At 45.1% G+C, this 27,924-nt stretch overlaps 1 protein-coding gene and 1 pseudogene across 3 annotated transcripts in view; one reads left to right on the plus strand and one right to left on the minus strand.

Moving 5' to 3' along the window:
• Positions 1-27,924, plus strand: part of TSHZ2 (teashirt zinc finger homeobox 2) — a 449,031-nt gene that overhangs the window by 280,321 nt on the left and 140,786 nt on the right. Inside the window, exon 3 of one of the 3 annotated variants that reach the window (XM_023511929.1) lies at positions 8,175-8,376. The exons of the other annotated variants lie outside the window; for them this stretch is intronic. Coding sequence (XP_023367697.1) covers positions 8,175-8,179 — 5 coding nt within the window. The 3' untranslated portion in view covers positions 8,180-8,376. Of the gene's footprint in view, positions 1-8,174; positions 8,377-27,924 lie in introns of those variants that run through there. 3 annotated transcript variants of the gene reach the window in all.
• LOC105886777 lies at positions 20,339-21,085 on the minus strand (annotated as a pseudogene).

Consider the following 27,924-nt stretch of genomic DNA (forward strand, 5'->3'; position numbering starts at 1 on the left):
GAGCACCCAGGAGGAGCACCAAGGGGGAGCATCAGGGAGGAGCACCTGGGAGGAGCATCAGGGAGGAGCACCAAGGGGGAGCATCAGGGAGGAGCGCCACACCCAGGCTGGGAGCTGGAGCAAGGAGGATGCAGGCAGAGAGGTTTCCTGAGCAGGTGCGTCTGTTCCCAGGCATGAGAGGTGAGCAGAAGGAGTTCAGGAGGAGAGACAAGAGAGAGAAATGGCATAAAAGGAGCCACAGAAGAGGGAACCTTCTGGAAACTAAAAGTCCAATTCGTTGCCCTGTCCCACCCCAAGAAACTATTTTCTCACTTCGCTCCTTAGGTGGAAGTAACTGCAGACTCAAGTCCTGCCTGGCGCCCCATGTTCCCACACATTCCCTGGCTCACCTCTAGTCAGTCCAAGGCAGCCGAGTGTCTTTTCTCAACAAGAGTACAGATTCTCACCTCATATAAGAAATGGTTTATCTTGGATCCTCTGGAATACTAATAATAATCCTCCTTCACCCACCATTACTAGGACTAATAGGGCCATGATAACAATTAATTTTGCTATTCCTGAATTTATAAATATGTGTGGAGCGTTGGCTTTTTCTCAGGCCTTTTGCACGACTCTGGGGGACAACATGGAATCACGAACATGACACTTCTCATCTCCATGGAGCTCCAGTGAGGGAGGGGAGGTGGATAGTGGGAGATAATCACTCAATGAACATCAAATTGCACTGGTGGGGAGAGGTACGGGTGGCTCTGATGGTCTCTAAGGGGGCTTTGACCTAGTGATGAAGGTCAGGGTGGCCCTTGTGGGAAGATGTTAACTAGGAGGAAAAGGAAGTATGTTTCAGGGAGAGGGGGAAGCATGTGCCAAGGCCCCGTGGCAGGTGAGAACAGGGACTAGTACATGTGCCTGAAAGAAGTAGCTGATGAACCTCAGTTTCTCATAGGCTTCCAGCCTGTGCTGGCTTCCTTGAAGGCACTATTCACTCACCTCTCATAAAAGGAAACTGAGGCTTGGGGTCTCAGTCAACAGCAGAGAGGAGGGGACTCCCTCAGCAACTGACTCAAAAGCCCTGTGTTCCTCCTATCCTGTGCCTCTTGCCCATTACTTCCATCTCCTCCCTTGTACCTGTGAAGCGCTATTTGAAAATGGCCAGTGGGTGTCAGATACCTGCCATGCTCAAGGGCAGATACTCACAAATGCCTCCCGTGTGCTAGGTTCAGCCTAAGTGTAGTGTGCCGTATAATTCTTCCAACAACTTCTCCAACTGGGTGTTGTTACTACTATTTCCCTTTTGCAGCTGAGGAAACTGGAGCTTTAAGAGCTCAAGTGACTTGTCCAAGGTCACCCTTGGCTGGTGAAGGTTGAAGCTGAGACTGATTCCTCCCAGACCACACTTGTCTACTCCACACTCAGTAGCCAGAGTGATCTTCTAAAACAGAGGGGAGATGGTGCCACCAGCCTGTTCTAGTCCCTTCAATGGCTTCCTGGTGGACTTACAGAAAAATGACATCCCAAGGTTCTTAGCTTGTCCTACAAAGCCCCTGCTGGCCCCATGCCACCCCCCCACCCCCCACTCATGTCCCAACCCTGTCCACTCTCCACGCCCAGCTCACAGGACTCGGCCTTTTCCTCAATCAAACATATCATCCTGGTTCCTCTTTCTCCTGCCTGGAATGTTCTGCCCTGAAATGCCACATATCCGTCATCTTCTCAGCCTCATCTTCCTCCCCGACCTCTCTGTTGAGAGTAGGTGACCTTGTCATAGCTCCTGCCTGACACTGTTTTAGGAGCCTAAAAAGTGGAGCCTAGGCAGTGGGTTGTCTTTAATTGTGTCCTTCTAAGACCACACGAAGTCAGCCTGCTTGCGGCCACTTGATAGAGAAGGCAGATGAGGTCCAGAGAGGTGACGTGACCTGCCATAGGTCCCTCAGCTACGAAGTGGGGACCTGGCCCTGAGGCCAGGTGTCCGCAGTTCCAGGCCCACGTTTCTCCCGAGCCATGCGGCTCTGTTTCCTTCTCAGGATTTCCAGGCATCAGGAACTCCCTGTCTCCCGAGGCAACATGACAGGCCTTCCCTCCACTTACAAAGGCCTCCTGTTTTTCATCCTCTTACATTTCTGGGATGAAGAGGTCCTGATTGGTTCTTTAACTTCTAAACCAGAGCAGAGACTATCCAATAGGGACCTGTCTCCATGGTTACCGCACACAAGAGAGTAAAGGAAGGCGGCGAGGAAGGAAGTGGAGGCCCCGGCAGATACCGCGGGAGGCGGGAGTCAGAAGCAATTAAACAGGACAAAATTCTCTGGCGAACAAAAATAGAATTATTTGACTGTGAAATCGAGTAATGTAGCATTGAAAATAACATAACCTGAGACATTATTTTTTTTCTCCATCGATGAAAAAGTACCAGATAAAACCATGTTCATTTAAAGTGCCAATTTGCTAGAGGGCCTAAGTAGTAGAAAGTTGTCTAGGTCAAAGTTTAAACTTGTTTTGGCCCATTCACCTTTTGTCCCTTGCAAGTAACCGATATGTCATACTTGGGGGAAGCACCCCATAGAATTTAACCCAGGGCACCAGGAAGGTGCTGGATTTTTGGCCAAAATTCTGGCCTGATGCAGATAAGAAGAAAACACTTGGTTTCTAGGTATGCCACGTGCCAGCTGTGTGGTCTTCCTGGTCACTCCAGGTCTCTGAGGGCTGGTTTATGCCCCTGGAAGCTGAGTGCAATCATGGTTCTCTCTCTACAGAGTTTAGGAGTGGGAACCACTGACATAGCATGTGTAAGGGGCCACCACCTGCTGCCTCAGAGTTTGGGCTGGCTCTGGGGCTCACCTCACTCAGGCAGCGCTCAGCACCATTAGGAGATGTTCACGTACAGGCACCAAGGTCACTGAGCAGCTGCAGACAAGCAGCTCCAGTAGCCGGAGGACACCCATGGGAGAGAGTGGGTGCGTCTAGTGGAAGGAGAAACAGACTCCAGGACAGAGAGCGGGAATCCAGAGACGTCTCTACAGCGCCCTCTGCAGATGAGTTCCACCAGGGCCTGGTTCTCACCTAACTCCCACTTTCAGGGAAAAATAGCTTAGTTTCCCCGGAGTTAAATTTGCGCATAAAATCAGGGTCTCCATCCACCTTTTGGAGCTGATGTCAAAATATATTGAGTTCTTTTGTGCAAATAAAAAAAAAGGATCAAAAGAAGAGTAGTTCCTTCCATGTCATTGTTGCTGATAAAATCCTTGACATGTTGATTCAAAATTGTGCTCAGTAGATGCTAGTCTGTCGGTATTGATGACCAGAACGTGAGTGATAGTGGACTCAGTGCCACGCACCATTTTAAGGTCATCATGATCATAATCTCACCCTGAAAAGTCTAGTGCAGACCTTTCCCACCCCTGGTGCAGCCACCAGTGAATTTGTGTGGTAGGGAGCGGGAATTTTCAAGGTAGCTGGTTGCAGGAGAGAGGCAGGGGAGCTCTGAGGGAAGGAAGGGGCCAGGTGATGCTGCGTTCCATCCTTTCTCGGGGGGATACTTGCTCCTCTCCCTGGAGCTGTTTCAGGTAACTCCATATGTATATCAGTCTCTCTATTTCTTCCAATAAAATGGCCCAGTCCATCTCACATCTTACTTTAACCTTAAGCCAGTGAAAGAGGATTATTCTTTTGTTGAGGCAAGAGATCTGGGTGGGGGCACTGCTAGCTTCTGGGCTGGGTCCCCACTTCACAGCTGAGGGACCTACAGCAGGTCACGTCCCCTCTCTGAACCTCACCTGCCTCCTCTGTCAAGTGGCGTCAGGAAGGCTGACCTCATGTAATCTCAGAAGGACAAATTAAAGACAACCTACTGAATGCCTACTGAACTGTGACAGGGCCACCTACTCTCAACAGAGGGGTCGGGGAGGAAGATGAGGAGGTGGAGGAGATGCCAGCTATGTGGCATTTGGGTGCAGAACATCCCGGGCAGGAGATACATTTGATTTGGAGAGAGGCTGAGTACTGCTGTGAGCTGGGCATGGAGTGTGGATGGGTTGGGACATGAGTAGGGGGGTGGCCTGGGATGACCAGGGGCTTTGTAGAACATGCTGAGAACTTCAGGATTCTGTTTTCCCATAAGTCCACCAGAAAGCCATGGAAGGGGTTTAAACAGGCCCGTGGCACCATCTCCTCTCTGTTTTACAAGATCGCTCTGGCTACTGAGGGGTGGAGTGGACACGTGGTCATGGAGGAAATCAGGAGGCCAGGGCGGAGGTGGCTGGGACCACAGTGGAGGCAAAGAGCAGGGAAGGCTAGTGGACCCAGGAGAATCGGGGGCTGCTGGAGACCACACCTGTCTAGGAAGGAGAAGCAACTCAAACTGAAGAAGGCACTGGGCATGAGGGCGGATTCCCTCGGCTTTGTGCTGGGGTCCCTGGGCGGGATCCAGAAGGGAGTGCAGCCGCTCTTCCTGCACTGGCCCCAGCACCCTGACTCCCCTGCCTGTCACGGCCACGTGCTTCCTGAGAAGAATCGCTTTTGATGATAAAAGTAAACCCCCACTTTTATGCTTCTCCGGGATTATGAAGCACAACAGCGCTGTGGCTCCCTTCCTATTCTTCCATCCCCATTTAATCCCTCTCTGCCTTCTGTAATTCAGGCCCCTCCCCGGAGCACCAGCACGAGGTGGTCCCGGCTCCGTGGGAGATTTACTGGAGAGATGAAATGAAGGAACACGTTGTTTCTTCAAGATGATTTAATGACCTTTTTGGCATCCCCGTAACTGCTGAAATCTTTCGTAATTATTCAGTTTGGCGGCAGAGAGTTCCGTGGATCCGGGAAAGGCAGATGCAGATGTCAAATGTCAATAAATTTGCAATCTATAATTGTAACCACTTGATGCTGGAGCAGCCTGGAGACCAACGACTTGGTCACCAGGCCACGACCAGTGGAACCAACACAGGCACCAAAGTATCTCGAAAACATCGCCCCGTCTTCCCTTCCTCGCCAGCTGGCTTTCTTTTTGCCTGCCTCTGTCACTGGCTTTGTCCCATTTCCTAGAGATGGGCACGTCCAGTCCTCCACTGTCCCAAGTCTCCCGGGGCCCTCTCCATGCGGAGCCGATGATGCCGTAAGCACAGCCGCAGTTCCCCGCAGGAGTCTCCATAGCTTTCTGTTTGGTCTTGCTGTGCAGGTCTCCCTGCTGGAGGGCAAGCACTGATTTTTTTCTGCTTTGCTTGTTTTCTGACAGCGAGGTTTATTCTGGCAAGCTCTGTGTCAGGAATTAGAGAAGGTTCCTAACAATGGGGAAAGTACCCTAATATAAACACGCCATCTGTGGACTCGCACTTTGACAAGTGCAAGTGAACTGGAAGACACTAGAACAGCTCCAAGTCACAGAAACATGTGACAGTGGCCTTTGCTTAATAACTCATCTGATTCCTTGAGCTCACCTTATCAAACTTTAACCTCTGAGTCTCTGAGTTCCTAGTTCAAAAATGCAGAGTCTCCTCTCTGTCCAAGTGTTAATTTTTAAATTATATATCATTGAAGAGAGGACCTTGTGTTGAATGTTATGAGCCGTTTTTGCATCGGAAATGGAGAATTATAACTGAACATGAGCGGGTCCCTGTAAAGCTCGGCCAGCAAAGTGGCATCTGTAACTGCATGGCATTAGCGGGGAGAGGAAATGCACAAAAGGGGGGGACTCGGAAGGGTGGAGGTAATTTTCAAGAAAGGCGTTGCTGGCTGCTGACCTCGAAATCCCCCCTGTGCCGCAGAATCCCCCAGAATCCCACAGACCTGGGCTGAAGTTTGAACCTGGGATTCAGCTCCATGACGGCCTCTTTTCCTCTTCCGTGTTTAATGGTTCCTTGGTGGTTAATACATTTGTCCTAAGGTGCAGTAGGAATTGGCAAATGAAACAACAGGATGTGTCAGTCTGAGGCTTTGTGTCTGTCAACCAACTAGAAGGCAAGCCAGGCCCCTGCCTGGGAGCGTGGCAGCCACTCGCCCTTGCTGGGGCTTCCTGAGACTTGGTGGGTCAGGCTTCCAGGGTCTGAATTCAAGTTCTGCTACCCACTAGCAGTTAAGAGTCAGTGTCCTACCCTCTCTCGGACACGGTTTCTTCATCTGTAAAAATGGGTATAACTGTTTTACAGCTGGGATTGATAGGAAGGGTTAAAAGAAATAATCCAGGTAATGATTTTGGCCAGTGTTTCTCAAACTTGACCATGCATCAGAGGTCAAGAGGCCTGGAGGTCTTGTTAAAACCCAAACAGCTGAGCCCCACCGCCATCCTCGGAGTCTCAGACCCATTAGGTCCAGGGTGGGGCCAGGTAATCTGAATTTCTAACAGGTTCCCAGACGACACTGGGGAGGCTAGACCCGGCACCACACTTCGAGAACCTCTGCCTTAAGTACCTGGCATGTTGTCAGTTCTTCGAGTAATTTGCTCTTCTTCACTTTAACTCTGTCTTTGAGCCTGGGTGACATTTGGTCCTTTACTATGAACTAGTTTCCATGAACTATTGGGGAGATCCCAGATTTCTGTGCAAAATCAAGTCAACCAAGATGGCGAATCCATTAAGATCATCTGTGAGAAGGTCTCAGGAGAGAGCAGAAGCAGAGGTGTAGAGCCAAAATCTAGGAAAGCAGGAGGTGCCTGGACGTTTGCATGACTCTGCTGAGATCACTGCAAGGGGGGACGGCACCAGCTCAGCGGTTCCTGCGGGTGCTGCAAAGGTCTCCATGCACAGGAAAGATGAACAAACTCGCATAACAGCAGGTAACTTGGAACATGTTCACCATGACGGGAGGAAAGGCTACGTGTGTGGGGGAGAGGAGGTCATAAATACTTTGTAAAATTTTGCAATGTGTATTTTGCAAATAAAGGTACATTTAGGTACCATTTCCCATTTTCTCCTGTGTATGGTGACTTTTGGAACTCCCTGTACTGTACCCAGAGGAGTTTCCCACCTAACGCCCCTTGACTGGTTGTCTGTGGAGGGAAAGAATGCCCAGTAGTGTCAGGCAAGCATGGAGAATTGGCTTGAATTGGCCTGTGGGGTCACATACCCCAGGAGCAATGCCTGAAACTCGGAGAATGGGATGCTTTTTTTTTTTTGGCCTGGGTTAAATTCACACCTGTGGAAACAGTGGGTGGACTCAGCGGACGGGGCTGAGATTGGTCCACCCAGATGGGTTGAGAGGTTCGTGCTGCTTGCAGGGGGAATGACCTCAGATCCAACTCATCTTATTGAAGCTTGACCTAGGCCAGCTTCCCACTTTTCTCGACACCTGCTAATTTTACGGACTCTGAAATGGCAGGGAGCCCCACCACTGTCCTCTTGCTGCCCCAGCTTAGGTCATCCTCTTTCTCTCCTATCTCCCCCAGGCTCCATCTCATCACGAAGTTTTCTTGGCTGGACCTCCGTGGTGCCTTTCCCACTTCACTCTTTTTCTTCTAGTTCCACAGCTGCCACATGTTTAGAAGCTCACCCTACTCTTGCTAGGACCCATGCAGCAGCCACCTGCAGAGCTTCTCACCTCTTGCTACTCAGTACCCTGCCCCGGTTTACCCAGCACTCAACTTCCAGATTAGAAGTCACCCTTCAAAGCTCCTATCACAAGAAGAACAGCTGCCATTTCATTTCCCACCTCAGGTTCTTCAAATTTAGCCCTTCGGATTCTTACACTAGCCATTCTCATTATTTAAATCTCAATTAAACATCATCGTCTAAAAGATTCTTCCCTAAAAAAATCTATCGAAATCAGACGTCATCAAACTTCTTTTTTGTAAAGTGCTAGATAGTAAATATTTTCAGCATTGTGGGCCGCACAGTTTGTGTCACAACTATAGTTGGGTCTTGAATAATGCAGGGGATAGTGGTGTCACCCCACGTGTGCACACGCCTATGCACGCATAAACACAAGGTCAAAATCCATATATAACTTTTGACCTCCCCCCAAAAACATCTACTAATATTCTGCTGTTGCCCAAAAGTCTTGCCAATAACAAACAGTGGATAATACATATATATTTCATATGTTATATGTATTACATAGTGTATCTTGCAATGAAGAGAGAAAAGAAGATGTTATTAAGAAAGAGATAAGGAAGAGAAAATATGTTCACCATTCATTAAGTGAAGTTGGATCATTGTAAAGGTCTTCATCCTTGTCATCTTCATCTTGAACAGGCTAAGGAGGAGGAGGAAGAGGAAGGGTTGGTCTTGCTGCATCTGAGGCAGCGGAGATGGAAGAGACTCCGTCTACATCCTGTAAATGGACACACATGGCTCTAAGGCATGTTGCTCGAGGGTCAACTGGACCCAATCTGCCATCGCATCACAAAAGCAGTAACAGATAATGTGTAAATGAATAATGAATGGGAGTGGCTGTGTTCTAATAAAACTTTATTCAAGGGCATTGAAATTCAAATGTTTTGTATTTTTTATGTATCATAAACATCATTGATCATTTGATTTTTTTTCTCAACCATTTACAAATGTAAAAGTCATTCTTAGTGTATGTCCCCTACAAAAACAGATGACGGACTAGTTTGGCCCATGGGCTACAGTTTGCCAACCCGGATCTAAACCAGTCCAGCCCTCTCACATCCCTTTCTCATCCCTCTGCTTTATTTCCTTCACAAAATGTGCAACTATCGCTATCATGTTATTTATGTACATATTTCCTTGGATCTGGCACTATACTAGGCTCTGAAGATGTAACAATGAGTAGAATAGCATTTGTTTTCTTCCTTCACCATTTTATGTTCTAGTTGGAGGAGCTAGACAAGAAATAAGAAAACAGATTAATAAATAAGACCAGTTCAGATCCCATTAAGGAAATAAAGTATTAAAAGTCTGGTAGCAACGGTGCTAATTTCCTCTGGTTGCTCCAGGATGACTTCTTTGAGGGGCTATATCTGAAATATGAAGGACTGAGGGGCCAGTCCTGCAATGAATGGGAAGAAGAGGATTTCAGATAGGGACAGAGCAAGTGCAAAGGCCCTGAGGCCAGTAAAAGCTGGGAGTGTTGGGAAGAATGGAGAGAAAGCCTGTGTCATGGAAACCGTGAGCTGGAGGTGAAAGAAGTTTGAAGACAGCGCAGATCTATTCATGCAGGTCCCAGGGATGAGTTTAAATTATTCTAAGTACTTTGAGGGGTTGGCATGACCCAATGGCATTTCTGAAGATGACTCTAGCTCCACTGTGCAGGAACGAATCGTGGATGTTGAGCACATGAATGTGCCTTTCTATCCTTACCAAGAAGCTCCATGAAGAAAGACTCCAGCTACGAATGCTGCACATATTCAGCCCTCAACAAAAACTTTATAAAATTAATGCATTCATTGAAACGATTAACGCAACACCATAACTTTTTCTTGATCTTCTTAACATCAAGTCTTTTTACAGCCAAGTTCCCAAAGCAGGTTAATTTATATCATAAAATTTACAAATTACCGCTTATCGCATAAAGTGACCTCCCATGATATAATGTGGCAAAACAAGCAAATTAATACCAAGGGTAATAAATGTCTAGGCACTAATGCAGCTTTGAGTATGAAATATGCTCCCATCACATTGGGAATAAGGATTCAAAGTGAGGGAGGATTAAAACTACCCAGCACCACCTCAAGGGAGCAAACCGTGTGACATCCTGATCATTAGACCTAGCTGGTATGAATGCAACCCACTTAGGTATTTTTATTTTTTTCTCATCATTCGGTCAACAAATATTTTAAGTGCAAACTGTGTACAGGCACTATGCCAGGCTCAGGTCTAAAAGTGAGGAAGGCAGAGAAGCCTCTGGCATGTGAGTTGGTGTGATGAAGAGAACATAACCAAAGATGATCATTTCAGGGCTGTGAGTGCTAAGAATATAGGCCATGGAATAGGGAAATGGATGGCTGCTTTACATGGACAGTCAGGGACTGTCCTTTCTGAGGAAGTGATACTCTTGCTGTGGCCTGAGAAATTGAGCCAAGATGAGAGCTCCAGGCAGGAGGCACAGCACAAGCAAAGCACCTGCGGTAAGCAAAAGCATGGTGTGTCCAAAGCATTACCTAGGAGAAAGGTTAGCAAACTTATTTGTCGAAGAGTCAGATAGTAAATATTTGAGCTTTGTGGGTCCTAGAGTGTCTGTTACAGCTACTCAAGTCCGCCATTGCACAGCAAAAGCAGCCACAGGTGATATGTAAATGAGTGTGTCTGCATTCCAATAAAACTTTATTTACAAAAACAAGTGGAGGGCCAGATGTTTGTGGGTTGTGGTCCAGTAGGATAGTGCCTGAGATGGAGGTTCCAGAAGCAGACTCTGATATCAGGATTCCTGAGCTCGTGATTTCTGAGGAATGTTCTCCCAGAAAGAGCCCAGAGGAAATAGGACAGGGAAGGGGAGACAGTCAAGCAAAGTTCTAGCTTCAGCTTGATCCTCTTGGGAGCCTCAGAGTTTGGGGCATCTGGAGGCAAAGGCTGGCTCTGGGGCTCACCTCACTCAGGCAGTGCTCAGCACCATCAGGGGATGTTCACGTGCAGGCACCAAGGGCACTGAGCAGCTGCAGACAAGGCAGCTCCAGTAGCTGGAGGTCACTCATGGGAGAGAGGTGCCTGGGTCTAGAGGTGCCTGGGTCTAGAGAAGAAGAAACAAACAGATGGCAGGAACAGGGCACAAGGACAGAGCAGCAGGAACCAGAGACGTCCTCCTCAGCATCCTCTGCAGAAATGTTCCACAGTAGCCTGGTTCTTCCCTGGCTCCCACTTTTATGGAAAAATGCTTCAATTTCCCAGAGTTAAATTTGTGAATAAAGGTAGGAACTCCATCTACCTTTTGGAGCCAATGTTAAAATATATTAAGTTCTTTTGTGCAAATAAAAAGAAAGGATCAAAAAAAGAGGTGCCTTTCACCTCATTGTTACTGATAGATAAATAATCTAAATGGTAATTCAAAATAATGGAAATATATGGAGAACTGGCTTTTAAAACCTATCAGGGACGCAGGTGAACAGCTTGGCCTCTGGTTCAGCCCTTCCTAAGCAAACCAAGGAGGGACAGGGAACTGGCATTGATTAAACACCTACTGTGTACATTGGGCCAAGAGTTTTACTATCTTTTTTTCATGTAGCCTTCACCATATGCTTTTAGTGAAGATACTGTACCCATTTCATAGATGTGGAAAGTGAGGCTCAACCGTGTAAGCCCCTCACAGGTGAAATAGAGACTGTAAAATAAAAATCCTTGTTTCATATTTATTGACTGGACCTTAGAAAGGTCTATAACTGGCTGAGGGTGACAGAGTCGGCATTTGAGGGCAGTTGTGACACCCAAGTCTGTGCATTTCCCTGGCTGCACCTTCTAGGCCAGTGGTTAGAAGGAAAGAATACAAAATGGCTAAGTGGTGGCTGCCAGCAGTGCTCTTCATATAGAAAGGTTGCATTGTGGTGCCAGGCACGTGGCTGTTGTCATTTGCTCGCTCTCATGCCAAGGCTTTGCAGGGACTCCCAGATCAGTGACAAACACCTGCAGGCTTCTGCTCTGTGACCTGGAGAAATCTTTACCAGGACTGGACCTGGGATCTGCTAACAGCCATATCCCTGGACCTGGGATCTCATTGCTTGGGTCAATCAACAAACGTCTCTTCAGCAGTTACTATGTGCCAGGCAGCATCAACGTCCTAAAGACAAAAGCTCTGGTGCCAGGCAGGATGCGCGTGGGGTTAGCACACTACCAGTGTTACCATTAGGTCCTTCCCAAATCCTCGGCTGGAGGTTCATGGATCCCCATTTTGTATAAGAGAAGAAAAAGCTGAGCCTTAAAAAAGTTAAGCAACTGGCCCGTTTTCACACAGTCAGGAAGCAGCAACCAAACTTTGGATGTACCTGGCCAGACTCCACCATCACTGCCCCGCGCATACGCTGTCCGACTTCCTGCAAACACCCAGGCTAATGTTTACCGAATGCTTACTATGTCCAAGGCACTCTGTATAGACATCACGGCGTTTCATCTTCCCTGCCATCACACCAGCTATGTCCCTGTCATCACCCTTGTTTTACCGATGAAATACCTAAAGTCAACAGAAATTAGGTGACTTGACTGCCACCACACAGACATCAGCTGGTGGAGCTTGGCTTGAATCCCCAGCTCTGCAGAATTCTAGGGCCTGCGAAATAGACTTAAAAATTTGTTACATTACAAAAAAAGGAGGGGGCAGGAATAAAACAATTAAGAATAATTAACCCATATTGAGAGCTTGCTTGTGTTCCAAAATGCTGGGCTTGGCACTTCTCTCTCTCTCTCTTTTTTTTTTTAGCTTATTTAAACCTCACCGGCCTATAAACTAGGTGACTCGTGTATTCTTCTGGCCACTTTACAAATGAAGAAGTGGAGGGAGAGCAAGGTGAAGTCATTCATGCAGATCACCCCAGTGTTTTGTGATGGGGGCAAAATTCAATTACAGATCACTTTGCCCCAAATAAGCAGATTAGCCCTATTTCTCTCCAGGGAAGATTGTCTTGGTAGTCTGTGGTCTAGGTAGTTGTTCTACCTTGGTCTAGGTAGTCTGTGACTTCTTCTTCTTCTTTTTTTCTGTTTTTTTGAGACAGAGTCTCGATGTGTTATCCTCGGTAGAGTGCTGTAGCGTCAGAGCTCACAGCAATCTCAAACTCTTAGGCTTAAGCGATTCTCTTGCCTCAGCCTCCCAAGTAGTTGGGACTACAGGCACCTGCCACAGTGCCTGGCTATTTTGTTGTTGTCGTTGTTGTTTAGCAGGTGTGAGCCGAGTTAGAACCCACAGCCCTGGTGCGTGTGGCCAGCACCTTAACCTCTGAGCTACAGGCGCTGAGCCGACCTAAGACTTCTTCATGAAGAATGAATAGACATCGGTGCTCGCCTGTTCCACACGACCGACTCTAGTAAACAGAGGGAGGCTGATCATAGAGTCACGATGATGAGTCGGGGTGAAAGGAAAGAAAAAACCAAGGGACCGACAGTGCCCTGGGCTCTGTGTCACGTTCCTGACCACGTGCCCAGGGCAGGGGCCTTTTTCTTCTTCGATTACTATTTCCTTCATGCAGACGAGCTTTGCTGCCTCCGACAACACGAAACGTGCGGCCCGGGCTCGTGGAGAAGGGAGCGTGTGCGTGAAGGGGCTGCCGCCTCTCGGCTGTCGGACCACCACCTCCATCTTAGCGCCACACGCCCATCTTTTTCAATCTAATGAACTCCAACCATCAGTGCAACTTAAGTTCGGCTGTCTGTTCCTGCATAGTTAATATTAAAAATGTACTAACAGTGCGGCTGAGAAATCAAATTATGCACATAAATATGCTGGCATAGCAGAGGCGGCGGCAGAAGCCGAAGTTAGCAACACTGATGCCAGTTCACATTTGCAAATCTCCCGTCAATCTGTCATTAAACATGTTATCAAATGATGATAAGTGTATGCTGCTTGCTTGCATTGGTGAGCCGACTCCCGATGTTGATGCACAGTAATGGGATAATATGCATTAACATAGTTGTGCTTGGATGAACACAAAACATTTTTTATCTGTCTCCGTTTGTTTCCCCCTGTGGCCCCCGAGTAAGTGTTTTGTGTTATCAAATTGCCAAAAAAAAAAAAAATGGGAAAACATATTACTTTTAATTAGCAAATCTTGTTGTTGCTTTTTTTCCCTCCCCTCCCCCCCGCCCCCAACACCACGGTAACTCCTGTGCGTTGTTGGCAAAGAGAGAGAGAAAAAGAGAGAGGGGAGAGGGGAAGACTACTGTCTGCTTTCGGTAAAACGATTAATGTCAGCAAGTCAGAAGCTGGCAATTATGTTCTGTCTTAATGCACTGGCCTTTCATCTGGGGCCCTTGCTCTTGACAGGACTGATCGTTTCAGTTCAGTGATATGAAAGGCAGCAGAGGAAATGATCGGAGACATCCCGGGTCTGTCACGAGGGCCAGTGCTGCGACTGGGATTTGCCTCTCCGTCCCCACGCCGCTCCGCGGAGTCAGAGGAGAGGGAGACAGATGGTGGCCCCAGGCGTTGCCTAGACTTTAGGGGTGTCACTGTGCTGAGTGGGGGTGTTGTAGCTACAACCGTTTCCCAAACTCGAGAACAGAGAAAATGTGCAAGGCCCACGAAGCGAGAAACGGGGTATGACAAAGTTAAATGTTGTCCGTTCCCCTGAAGCACGAGCACCCCGCCCCTCGATCACAAGAATAAACGCCAGCGTGGGCATTCTTTCCTGCAGCCGTGCTCAGAGGGAAGTCTGTTATCCCAGCCATCCAGGATAGGGCTGGAGGAATTTTTCAGCAGAATGAAAATAAAATGGAGAAATTCTTGAATGAAAATGTACACTTTTGTGGCTATTTGGGGGCAAAAATTGAGTCTATTCAATATTTGAGAAATGCATATCCCCAGTGTTCTTGGAGAAATGATGTCCTGAACCACCAGGATTATATTTTTTCTGCCCAGGTTATATAGAAGATCTGCCAGATATTTTTGAGATTTGATTAATTCATGCATTCAGCACGGATATATGTGTTTGGGCACCTACTATGGTCAGGAACCAGCACAGACCCAGAAAGCCAGATGGACATGAGCCCTACCTTCCTGCCACATATGGTATTTGGGTATAACGGATATTTTTTAATTTCTATGTAATAAATTAATTGGATTTACATCACAAAAGGTGTAAGTGGAGGGAGGGGGGTGAGGCTATTGTCTCATCTACTTCTCGAGCTCAGCGGAAAGCATTCTTCGCTTTTAATAATGCCAAAAGGTTATTGCGCCTGGCCTTCCTGGATTCTTGTTTACATGTGTTTTAAAATTGACATTGACTTCTTGCCATTTGTGTGTGTTCCTAAGTGGAGTGAGAGGCTTGTTAATAATGAGAATTATTGTTGCTATTATGAATGTGCTAATTAAAAGAAAATTCTGTCACACGGCGTTGTGAGGCAAGCACGAGACTTTCCAGTTAGAGACGTCAGGTCTGGAAGTGTGGAGAGAAAAGTGTGAAATAAGAAAACAGAGATCAGGAGAAGGGAATGCGTTCTCACGGCGTCTACCGTCTTCCCCGATAGGCCATATTTCAGGCATTTTCCCTAGGAAGGGCATGACAAAAATCCATCTGTTTTTTGACTGAAAGTGTCACTTTTCTTTCTTTCTTTTTTTTTTTTTTTTTGCTATTGTGAATTTTTTTTTTAATTTATTGTTGGGGATTCATTGGGGGCACAAGAAACCAGGTTTCAGTGATGGCATTTGTTAGGTAAAGTCCCTCTTACAATCGTGTCTTGCCCTTAAAAGATGTGGCACACACCAAGACCCCATGACAAAAATCTACCTGTTTTTTGATTGGAAGTATCACTTTTCTAAGGTTGTTTTTTTTTTTTTTTTGTCTTAGGGTAGAAATAGCCAGCTTCTCTCAGACTTGAATCCTGAGAATATCTTGTTGTCTAGAGGTCTATTCAGATATATAACAGGTTCAAATGGATGATTAGATGCCAGACCAAGGATGCTAAGATGGCCAGGATACAGTCCCTCCCTGAGACGCTCATGCTATAGAGGGCAAGGAATGAAATAAATGCACAATTCCTCTACCTGGGGACAATGTGTGCTGGGCTGGGGATCAGGCAGGCACACATAGGAGGGGCACCCAGCCTCGTCATTGCCGGTAAGAACAAATTATTTCTTGCAACACTAATATATGTTTATTTCACCTACTCACTCTACTTTGCTGAGGAGGTCAAAATAGATAGAATAATAATAAGAGAGGGTTTCTATTTAAGCATTACCTGGTGGTTTTCTGATCATCCTTTTTCATGGTCTTGTCTCTAATTGCCCGTTCTCTTGCGTGGCCCTTTGCACTCTGCCTTGAGCCCTCCTAGGGCAGACACCGTGTTCGCCAGAATTCAACCCACAGTCCGGTCCACAGGGGCGAGTGTTCCCTTGAGTGTCGACTGACTTTCCGTGCATTGCACTTTAGCTGTTGGAGATTCAAAGGGACAGTGATACAAGTGTGACAGACACAGCACGTGCACCCCGAGATCTGTCATGGCTTCAGAGGAACAAAACGGAGCCCACCGCCCCCCACAAAGTGAGCAGCCACTGCTTATCTTTCAAGTATCCCCAGAACAAAAAGTGTTGCTTGATTGCCTAAAAGGTTAGTAAACTCGCATTGAGACTAAGATTGGCAAGAAATGTAAGTTACCCTGCCAGGGTAGCGGTGTTGGATGTCTCCCCATCTAGAACTGTTCCAATGTGCTAGTGTCATTTAGAAAACAAATAAAATTCGTGGTAGATGAAAGTCAAAGTCATCTTTTTAGAAATCAGTGTTTTTCTTATTTAACCCGGATTACTCCAGGTCAGGCTTTAAAATGCTTAATGACTCTCCGCTTTTTCCCCTTCCAAGCCTGTTTCAAAAGGGAAAATCTTTATATTCTGTGAAGATATTTTTCAAATTTTCATCTTACATTTCTTGGAGCAGTTTTCAACCTTTCCTCTGCAAGATCATTTCTGTTTGGTCACAGAAATTAGAAAATTCTACTTAGCTGTTATCAGGAAACTGGACGTCGGGATCTGTAGAGTCTTAAAGATAATATAAAAATTTGCCGTCAGACAGATTTGTAGATTTTTCCCAGTGTTGAAAGCCAGTACTGGCCAATAAGGTTTAGACTTACACTAATGTTAATCTACTTTTCTCACATCCGTGTGTTTGCGACCGTTAATTGTTTTGGTATCTTATCAACAGAGATGGAAAAGATGACTCATTCATTCATTCAACAGATTTGTTAGACACCCTACTATAGGCAGGTGATATAGCAGGTTCTAGGAATTCAGCCCTGGACAAAGGCAGAGACAACTCCCTGCTCTCAAGCTGACATTCTAATGGGACAGACAGATCATATATAAAAATATAATATGTCAGATGCTAAAAAGTGTTAGAGGAGCATTAAAGAGGAAGTTCTTTCAGACGAGTCACTTAAGGCAGGCTCATTTGAGGAAGGGCCATCTGAGCTGAGACTTGAATAAACTGAAGGAAGAAGCCGTGTGGAGATCGGGAGGGTTGGAATCAATCAGCTTCTAATACTCACTGCAACTAGATGAGGCATGAGAAGAAGAAGACCATGACCAAAGAATCGCTGAAAATTGAAATGATTGAAAATTTGGCAAAGAGTGACAAAGAACATTCATCACAGCCAGGGGTCCAAAAAACAATGAAATCTAAGTTTTTTTCCACATTGCTGTTTTTTTTTTCCATTATAACTTTCATTTGTGTCTTCTGAAAGTCACATGAAGAGTTGCAGATGGCCTGAGAATGAGGGTTAGTGGTCTTTAATTTTGAGGATTATTAGCACTATTTAAAAATCAGAGTAATTTATTTTAAAATCCACATCTTTAGCTTCGCTTAAAAATGTGGAAAAAGCATCACTAGTGCTTCTATCTTCCTTCATGGAATCAGGTGGAGATAAGGAAAAATTTTCCTTTTCAACAGAACATGCTTTCTTCAATTTACTGCAGTCCCCACCATGCCCTACTGTATTCTACCAAGCCCACTGCACCATTTATATTTTCTTCTTGGACTTGATATGCATGTTGGTTTGTGATCACAACTTCAAAGGTTTATACTATTAGCCTTGACTGTTCATTTTGATGCAGCAGTTATCATGATTATGATTATTCAAACCTTATCTTACCTCTACCACTAAGTTAAAAGTTCTCTAAATCAAGAGCAAAACAGTTTTGCACTTCAACGTAGATTTATAAAATGTCTACAGTGTAAAAGTTAATGTGCTAGACAACAGAGGATCAAAGACATAGACTCTCATCTCCTGTGGCGCACTATTCTTTGGGGAATAAAACTCTAATTGTAACCACATCCCCCATGTTTTCAAACACACTTGAATATAGTCAAAGTACTCTAAGATCTGTGACTTGATTTGCTCTATCCAGAGATCTAGGTGAGAAGAAACACAAGTATGATTTATTTAAGTATCATGGGTATTAAGCAGAAAGATACACAGAGGTGACTGTATTTGTCCAACACGACCAGGCAGAGGTTGGTGTCTGTTCTTAAAGGTCCCATTTCACCGGCTCGGTGCCTATAGCTCAACCTGCTAAGGCGCCAGCCACGTACACCTAGGGTGGCAGGTTCGAATCCCCAGCCCAGACCGCCAAACAATTATTTTTTGGCTGCAACCAAAAAATAGCCGGGCGTTGTGGCGGGCGCCTGTGGTCCCAGCTACTTGGGAGGTGGAGGCAGGAGACTCACTTGAGCCCAGGAGTTGGAGGTTGCTGTGAGCTGAGATGCCATGGCACTCTACCCAGGGGGACAGCTTGAGGCTCTGTCTCAAAAAAAAAAAGGTCCCATTTCACCAACTGTCATCACCAAAGTTAACCTGGCAAACTCAGCTTCCTGCTCATTTGTGTGAATAAAGTTTTATTAGAACACAGCCATACCATTTGTTTATGTGTTGTCTGTGGCTGCTTTTGCTATGATGGCAGAGTTGAGGGGTTACAACAGAGGCTGTACGTCCCATAAAAACTAAAATGTTTACAATTTGGTGCTGTCAAGAAAGAGTTTGCCAGCCCTTGGTCTCTATGGTAGCTCAGATGAGGGGGTAGGGGGGCCACATTGCTATGTCTCCCCAACAACTTGAAAATTGAGGGAGGTCTCACCAATCCATGGTGGGGGAAGCTGGTCAGCCCCAAGTACACCAATCAGTAATACCTAGAGCAAATAAGGAGGTTCATTTAGGACTCTGAGGTCCACATCACAAAACTACACCAGCTAACAAAAAAAAAAAAAAAAGAAAGAAAGAAAGAAAGAAAAATAATAAAACCTTTCACCAAATCTTAGTATATGGTTCATGGAACCACCTAGAAGTCCAGAGAATCGGATTTGAAGGCTACACAGCCAAGAATCGTGCCTAGATTAGAACCAGGACCGAGCCAGTGGAACCAATTCACCACTGAAAACAAGCACAAGACTGGAATCCCACATCCACTGAGCACCAAGTTCATGCTCTTAAGCACAGATTGTACAATATGAGTATTTTTTTTGAAACTCTGGGGCATTCTCATACTTATCGGTATACATGAACAAACATGATTTCCAGAGTGGATTTTAGATTCTTGCACCCTGCAGGTAGCAGAGGCTGCCCAGTCTTGGGTGCTGTCTAGAGTAAATAAACACCGTTGAAAAGGGCTCGGGGCAGAGTCTGGCACTAGGTAGCCTTGTTCTGGATGCTTCTCTGTCAATGACCAGGCATGGGTTGGGTGGTGTGCTGCTGGTAAATGTTTCACAACCGGCACTCGGAGAAAAACCACGCCCTGATTTGTAGCGTTTTCCCATTTCTGTGGTGTAAATACTCCCAGTGTGGGAGGAGACATGCACAGTCAGCTCAGGAGACCTCGTGTGAGCTGGACAAGCTGATTCCTGCACACTGCAGGGCACTGCAAGTTGTTTAACTCCCTTAACTTCCAGAGACCAAGCAAAAGACAGGCGCCTGCCATAAAGGTTGTCAGGAGGATTAGCAACAGCACGTGTTAGCCCAGTAGTGTCGTGCCTGACATCGTGGTAGGCAGTCACTAAATGTCATTATTACTAGCCGGGATACTAGGAGGTCGAATCATCAAGTCTTATGCCTCAATTTCCTTATCTTAAAAATCGTAATAAAATACTTTCCCCACCTCTTAACTCAGTATAATTGGAACGATCAAGTGAGATCATCTGTATCCACAATTTTGGAAAGTTATAAGCTTATTTAAAAGGAAAAAAAGATAGAGCATTTTATGAAAGTCATTTCAAAACTCAGAGAATAAATTTTTGCTGGGCAAAAATTATACAAGTGAGTAATAATTTTTACTTCTCCTTGCCATCATTTTTTCCTGAGCTTTCAGGCTCTCCTTGGCTCTCCATACTAATTCCCATTTAAAAGCCGTTCAGTGGAGAGGGGTCTGGAAATTCACCAGCTCAGTAAAAAATTCAGTCCTTCAAGAGGTTCTGAGAGTCTTTTCGGTTTAAGTCTTTTTGATCTTTTACTCCTCAATCCTCTAATCCTTTTTGTGGGGAATCTTCAATAATCCTTGTTTTTAGTTCCTATTTTTCAACTTTCTCATTCAAAAGCTGGATTTCCACCCTATCTCAAAGGTGAAGGGAACATCAAGTCTTCCCCCAAGGACACAACCATGGTTTCAGGTCGACACTGGGCTTTTCTGTCTCTGGAGCCTTTGGGGGTGTTCTCAGGGTTTGCTAGACTCGGCCCTCCTGGGAGCTCAGAAAACACAGCATTTAGGGACAGTATGTTCCGTTTTAAACATTTTTTTTAATCATTTAAAAAATATTTTATTTACACGTGCCTTTTATAAGAAACTGATTAAACTGAAAACACAATGAAGTAAAAGTTTACAGCTCGAATCATCTTTATATGCTGCGATAAATTTACAGATACTAGGTGCTAATATAAAAATATTTACCCTTTCCTATATTTCTGGCAGCCATATTTTTATCCAAAGCCATCAGCTATATTTTTAAACACATTATGGAAATTACATGACTTACAGGATATATTCAAAAAATAACACTTCAATTAAAGAAGATGTGACTTAAAAATCAATATAACGGCCCTTTCGTTCACAAATCTCCATATCGTGTTGGTTCTGGGCCCCTGGGTCCACCTTTCTCTTTGGTAACTGGATTAATATCATCTGGAAATGTTTCCAGGGGTTCCTTCTCTAAGTGGGAATCTTGGGGTGCATCAAAACGACCTTCTGGTAACGTTGGCTTCTTAAGTGATTGTTTGATGAGTTCCGACTTTTCTCCTGGAGAAGAACTTGTTTTCCTCAAAGAAGGAAATCTTGTTGTCCGCGCCGTGGCCAAGGCGCGGGTAAGCGACCCAGGGAGTCTCGATGAGGACCTGGCGCCAACCCAGCAGCATTTCCGCAGGCCCCATTTGAAACATTTCTGCCTCATCACTGGATTTCGATCTTGTCCTAGACCCTCCATTTACAAACAGAACTGCTTACCGAACGCTTCCGCCACCCAAGTTCACAGGCTGGTGCTAAGGGCTCACAGTATTCACTGCTACTCACCGACGGAGTCCGGCCTCCGGTTGCAGGAGAGCACAGCTGTTACCAATAGGTATTCCGCCCTCCAAGATCCTCTGGGTCAAATCCTAGCCTTGCAACTTGCTGGAAGTGAATTTTGGGCAAATTGGTTACACTCTATATGTCAGTTTGTTGATAAAAACATGGACGGTAGTGATTCTTACTTCAAGAAGTGGTGGCTCAAGCGGCTAAGGCACCAGCCACATACACCTAAGGTAGCGGGTTCGAATCCCCAGCCCGGGCCCGCCAAACAATAATGATGACTGCAACCAAAAAATGGCTAGGCGTTGTGGCGGGCGCCTGTGGTCCCAGCTACTTGGGAGGCGGAGGCAGGAGACTCGCTTGAGCCCAGGAGTTGGAGGTTGCTGTGAGCTGTGATGCTACTGCACTCTACCCAGGGGGATAGCTTGAGGCTCCGTCTCACAAAAAAAAAAAAAAAAAAAAGAAGTGTTAAGAAAGTCAAATGAGTTTTTGGTTTTTTTTTTAGTCAAATGAGTTTATATTTATATATGGTTTTATACAGGGTGGCCGTAAAGTCTGTGTTTAATTTAAATAGTTACAACTAAATTGCACACAAACTTTATGGCCACCTTGTATATATCCATTTATATATATAATGTGCTATATATACTTATATATTAAAAAGGATGTCTGTATACATATGGTTTGGAATAGTTACTGGTAAACCCTAAAAAATAGTGTTAACTATTATCCTGATAAAGCTTATAAAGCAATCTTTCCTTAATTTCATTCAAGTGATATTTATACTTTTTGCCGTATCTGCATACACCTTGTGCTAGTATTTACTCATCACAAACACTTTTATTAAGGAGAAAACTAAATCATCACTAGTCTAAATGGAAACCAGTATCTCTCAACCTAATAGCCAAAAATAGATAACAAGACAAGTGTTTTATATCTGGCCAGACCTAACTCCTGCATAAGTCTGAAGTTTGGTCTTGCTTTGCTGGAAGGGGAGGAGGGGTTAGAAAGTGTTAGTAAGGTGTTAAAACATTGACCTTGGACTTGAACTTGAGGGTCTTGAGACTTTCTTCTTGGAAGCTGAGAAGAAAGTTCAAAACAGTGCCTTTCACACTATAGCTCGATGTACTTCCTGAAAGACTCTCACGGACATCCAAGGATGTGCAGCCCATGCCTCACCCACGATGGCCGTGAAGGAGTCATTAGCAGCCAGGTCTGTAATGACCGCAGAAAACGCCGGGAGATTTGATGCATATTATTCTTGAGGACTGTTGCTCCTCTCAGCAGCCTCAGTTCTCATTAACTAGCTGTCCCATCTCCAATTTTTTTTTTTAAATGGTATGCTTTCTTCATAAATTTTTCAGATCTAGGTCTGGGTTTTGTCTCTTCTGAAGTCCAGAAATTGATGTCTCATTGAGGACTTTGCCATTTGCTCTGGGCTTCACCTGGCTGAGCTGCCCATCTGCTGGCTGAAGGGAAAGCTCAGATGTCAGGGCACATTTAACAGAAGAGTGTGATCAGGCAGCTTCCTTGCTGTAAGGTTTTATTATTAAAAGATTGCAATCCATCCTGTAGCATAGTCACCTAACACCCCATATGCCCACAATGTCCAGTATTGAAGAGTTAAGCTTTTTGGAATTAGTGCTGTGTTATCTCCCTCACCCATCAGTACACCGAGACACTTCCCCGGATGTCTCGTCTCCAGCCCTTTCCCTCCCACAACCTTTATCTTTTTCTTAAAACACAGGCTCTGGACTATCTGTGTCCTTCTATCATAACTCGAGTTTGTTCTGTTCCTCCTTGGTCTGAGGTCAAAGCCATCTTCCTAGAAACTTCTTTTCATTTGGGGCCAAGGTCGAGGTTAGGGTGATACAAACTCAGAAATCCATCTCTTTATCATTTTCCCTGTTCAAGGCAGCTGGAAGTTTGGCATAGTCACTCGAGTTTCTCACGCAAGTTTTGGAAATTTTCCCCCACGCCGGGAGATTAAGAAACCGAATTTAGGAATTTCTACAGGTCCAGGGACCCCGTTACACAAGGGACTTCAGAGTCTGCTTACTATACAAATGGAAAGAAAGAAAGAAAAGAGGAAAATGATTTGCCTAAAGCAAATCCAAGTTCTTCACTTCTCATTCCATTTATGTCAGGCAACTTCAAAGTCGAGAGAGGCATTTGGCACTCACAGTCCCCGCTGGTACCCTGTCCCATGACCTCGAATGATTTAGCCTTACTGGAAAGTTCTGTCACCTTTTCTCAAGGGTTCTTCTGTTCTTATAATCTCTCCCAACTATAAAAGATTTTCGTGTGCCTTTAAAAACGGCATTGGAAATGAAGTCGGGAAATAAAAATCACTACCAACGATAAAGCCTCCAATTTGGAAGCTTGGGAAACTGGTCCAGTGAGAGAAGCACAGAGTCCCGATATGATTTCTAATCTGCTGACCTCTGCATTATCTCAGCCAAGTCGTCAGTGAGGAGCAGCACAGCAGCTACTAGCAAAAACCCCATGTCCCAGTAACTGGGTTTGAATCTGGACTCCATCACTTCCTAACTCTTGAGCCAAGCCTAGCTTGCCCAAGTGCCATTTTCCTTGCCTGCCTGATGGAGGCAGTTTTAGTACCTACTTTGTAAAGACGTTGTGAGGATTAGGCGTTGCAGGCAGCTCCCCGCCTACCCGGCACACTGACACACCAGATAAATGGTGTCTGGATTGCTCATGTGACCTGATCCACCTGTTTGCACGTTCTTCAATCCTGGATGGTAGACTGCAGGCTTTAATAACCTCTTCCTTACATCAAAGAATTGCTTATTACATTATACTAAATGGTTAATTTCATTCTTGTTCTCTCCTTTCTAGGCAGGTAAACAGCAGAGATAATGTAGCCATAAGGGGCGTTTTAAATGGGCGTTTTCTCTGACATTTTTCCATCACCCTCCCCATCAAGAGTATTTCTCTTCCTTAGGGATGTCATTCTTGGCCCCAAAATCTGTAACTGTACCCTTTTCTTTTCATTAGAAAGACATCCATACATTCATTTCGATAAATATTCTTCTTGTTGTTGTTGTTGTTGCAGTTTTTGGCTGGGGCTGTATTTGAACCCACCACCTCTGGTATATGGGGCCAGCGCCCTACTCCTTGAGCCACAGGCACCACCCTAGATAGATACTCATTGGGGACCCACTCTTTGCCGGGCACCCTGCCCTATGAGGGGACAGCAGTAGGGACCAAGATAAGCTCTCATGGCCTTTAGATTCTAGAAGAGAGGGACAGAGATAATAAAAATACTGATTTTATTTTTTTATGCAGAGCATAACTGGGATTCCTATTTATTTTGTAACTTGGGTGTTAACTCATCTTTTTTGTTCGTTTTTTAATTCTAATTGATTATTCTCCACCCTATACCCTATCCCAATTTTGCTGTCTTAATTCTCCCAGTGGCTCAGTAATTAATTAATATGGTTTCTCTGTCAACAGAAAAGCAGTTTCTGGCCCTTGACATGACTTGGTAAGAGAAGTCTCCACACCAAAGTTTGAATTCTGGCTAAATACCCCGATTTGCTAGGGAACATCTAAGAATTTAATTAGGCGACTATAGTTTGAAAGTTCTTCCTTGACGACTCATTTTGTGCCCTAATTCCCAAGTTCCAGAGGACTCTCTCTTCTAAACATTACACACAGCCCATTAGAGGCTGACGCATTGCCCGACACAAAAGCATATTTTTTTCTTTAAAACTTAATCTTAAAAAGTAAAATAAATTTTAAAGAAATAAAACTTCAGCACATTTTCCTCTCCAGGGTTTATCTTCTCTGCTTCCCCCATGCTGTTCAGCTAATTCCCTGCCAGGGAAGCATCGCTGTAACTAAGCCATCACACAAAGGCGTGCCAGAGACACTTGCGAACAAAAGTGTTTATTTCTCTCCACAACAGAGCCAGCAATTTTCAGATTTTTCTTAAGTGCGGCCCCCAGCGAACCCTCACTACCTGTTTTAGTAACTTCCCACAGAAGTTCGCATTTCGGTAGGTTCTGTGGCGTTGTTTCGTAATGATCTTTAGGAAGAGAGGGGGAAAAAAAATCGCAGCAAATGTCAAACTCAGGATGTCTCCAAGAGGCCTTCAAGCCGGCGCCTATTCAGGGCCTGCACAATCCCGAAAGCACTTACTTCTGAGTAGATGCCTTTTAAGGTCAGAAGTATCATAAAATCACTTAGGACATCTTGTTCTGTTCAAGTTCCTTTTCATTTTCCCACCCTTGTGGCAGGTGCTCAAACTTCTTTAGGAAGGCAGTTTTGGATGTTCACCTGGAAGAAATTTTCTTGACAAAGGATCTGAAACTTAATATTTACGATCTCCAGGACGTAAGATACAACAGTGACGCTCCCACTCCCACCACCGCATCCTCCTTTTGTTTTAAAGTGAGGGGTGTCGGGATGGTTTGGGTGAGTGAATGAGTATGATGATGTAACCGGGCAAACTCTCTAATCTTAAGGGTGCTTCTGGGGGTGGTAACTGCAGACACCATTGAGTTTTGGCTAAGTCTCTTTGTAGGGGCTTTGTAGAGAAAGCAGGGAGAAAGGACTGGCCATCTATTCCTTCTTCACCCTGGAAAAATTGTCATGTATTTGCTTCTATGTATTAAATATCTCTTGGGGCAGGAGGACCTCTAGGCAGAGTGATTTCTAAAAGAGCAAAAGAAATACACGTTAAAACAACCAGAATGACCACACACCTATGGTTCATCTTATAAGGGTACATGTGAATCTTTCTATATGTAGAACATAAATGTCTTAACACAGTAACTAAGAAAATGACATGAAGGCTATGTTAACCAGTTTGATGAAAATATTTCAAATTATATACAAAAACAGCACACTGTACCCATGATGGTATTAATGTACACAGCTATGATTTAATTTAAAAAAGAAAGAAATCAACAAAGTTGAAGTTCAAATTCTGCCTTTTTTTTTTTTTTTAAGACAGATCCTCAAGCTGTCACCCTGGATAGAATGCTGTGGCATAACAGCTCACAGCAATCTCAAACTCCTAGGGTTAAGTGATTCTCTTGCCTCGGTCTACCAAGTAGCTGGGACTATAGGCGCCCACCACAACACCCGGATTTTTTTTTTTTTTTTTTTTTTGCAATTTTTGGCCAGGGCTGGGTTTGAACCCACCACCTCTGGCATATGGGGCTAGTGCCCTACTCCTTTGAGCCACAGGCACTGCCCTTTTTTTTTGAGACAGAGTCTCACTATGTCACTATCTACTGTGGCATCCCAGCTCACAGCAACCTCAAACTCTAGGGCTTAAGTGATTCTCTTGCCTCAGCCTCCCAAATAGCTGGGACTACAGGCACCTGCCACAACACCCGGCCTTTTTTCTTTTTTTTTGAGACAGAGTCTCACTATGTCGCACTCTGTAGAGTACTGTGGCATCCCAGCTCACAGCAACCTCAAACTCTTGGGCTTAAATGATTCTCTTGCCTCAGCCTCCTGAGTAGCTGGGACTACAGGCACCTGCCACAATGCCTGGCTATTATTTGTTGTTGTTGTAATTGTCATTGTTGTTTGGCAGCCCGGGCTGGGTTTCAACGCCAGCCCCAGTGCATGTGGCCAGTGCCCTAACCACAGAGCTAAGGGTGCCACCGAAATTCTGCCTTTTTCAAAAACAGTGTGACCTCAGGCCGTCTACTTACCCTCTCTGAGTCTTATTTTCCTCAACCGCAAAATGAAGGTTTAAAAACATATCTATCTATCCTATTAGATTGCCAGAAAAATTTGAAAAATTGCTAATCGTAGTCTTAGGAGGCATTCGAGTCCTTAAATGTTAGTGTCTGCCCATCCCCCCAGTCACACTAAGCCTTGAATATTCATGCGCGCAGAACACCTCGACCAATGCCCGGAAGCAAGATGGTACGTGAAGGAGCCTGCAAAGAACAACAGACCCGAGTTTGCAAAAAGCGACATTTCTGTTCCGTGGGTTCCCCGCTTCTCCCTGTATTGTTACTCGGTTGCTTGGCAACATTAACCCAGTCATCCCTAAAAGCACAGTGCCAGCTTCAATCCCCAACTTTCAGGTTTTTAAAAAAGGAACCTTCTATTAGGAGAAAATTCACCTCTGTGGCAGTGCCATTTGACGGAAGAAAAGTATATGTTTGAAAAGGCGCCCCAGCCAACGTGACTATGTCTCCCATTTAGCACTCGGAGATGAGAACATCATAATATTTAAATCAGTTTTGAGAACTTTCCTTGAAAAGGAAAAGGGGGTGGAAACCCACTAGTTGAATACCCAGGGAGGCCACGGGAGTTCAGTTACCATAGAGATTTAGAGCTGGCGAGTGGTACCGGGGAGCAGATTTGTGCCTGGTAATTCTTCCTCGTTTGTAATTTATGTAAGTTGGCTCGGTCTCCGTACCAGTCCAGATTTTCCTGCTTACCTGCCATTCTGTGTGATGTGAGAGAGGCGTGAGGATGCCAGGTTTCAGCCTTTTTTTCAATGTGTAAACATTTTCGGGGGCCCCACTGACATCTCCTGGGGCAGTCCCAGCCCTCGGGTTTGTGCCCCCTGTTGGCAAAGGGTTGGAGGAAATTGTGTGGGAATTGCCGGGAGCAAAGAACTCTGCAAAATTCTCTCTGATAAACATCCAGAAATAGTTTTGAGACCCATCTCGGTCTTATAAGTCCTGGTTTCACAGAATCTTATTCATGATTAATTTTTATTCTCGGGTAAATGCAAAAAAAAATGCGATGGGCTGATTTCTGTCTTACCCCATTGTCTTGTGGCAAATGGGATCCTTAAAAATAGATGTTCTGTTGTCTAACCCTTTACGTAGTTGTGTTTCCAACATGGAGAGAATGCAGGGCCGGAACGTGGGT

The sequence above is a fragment of the Otolemur garnettii genome, unplaced genomic scaffold (assembly GCF_000181295.1).
Source record: "Otolemur garnettii isolate 467f Iridium unplaced genomic scaffold, OtoGar3 scaffold00023, whole genome shotgun sequence".
Classification (NCBI taxonomy): domain Eukaryota; kingdom Metazoa; phylum Chordata; class Mammalia; order Primates; family Galagidae; genus Otolemur; species Otolemur garnettii.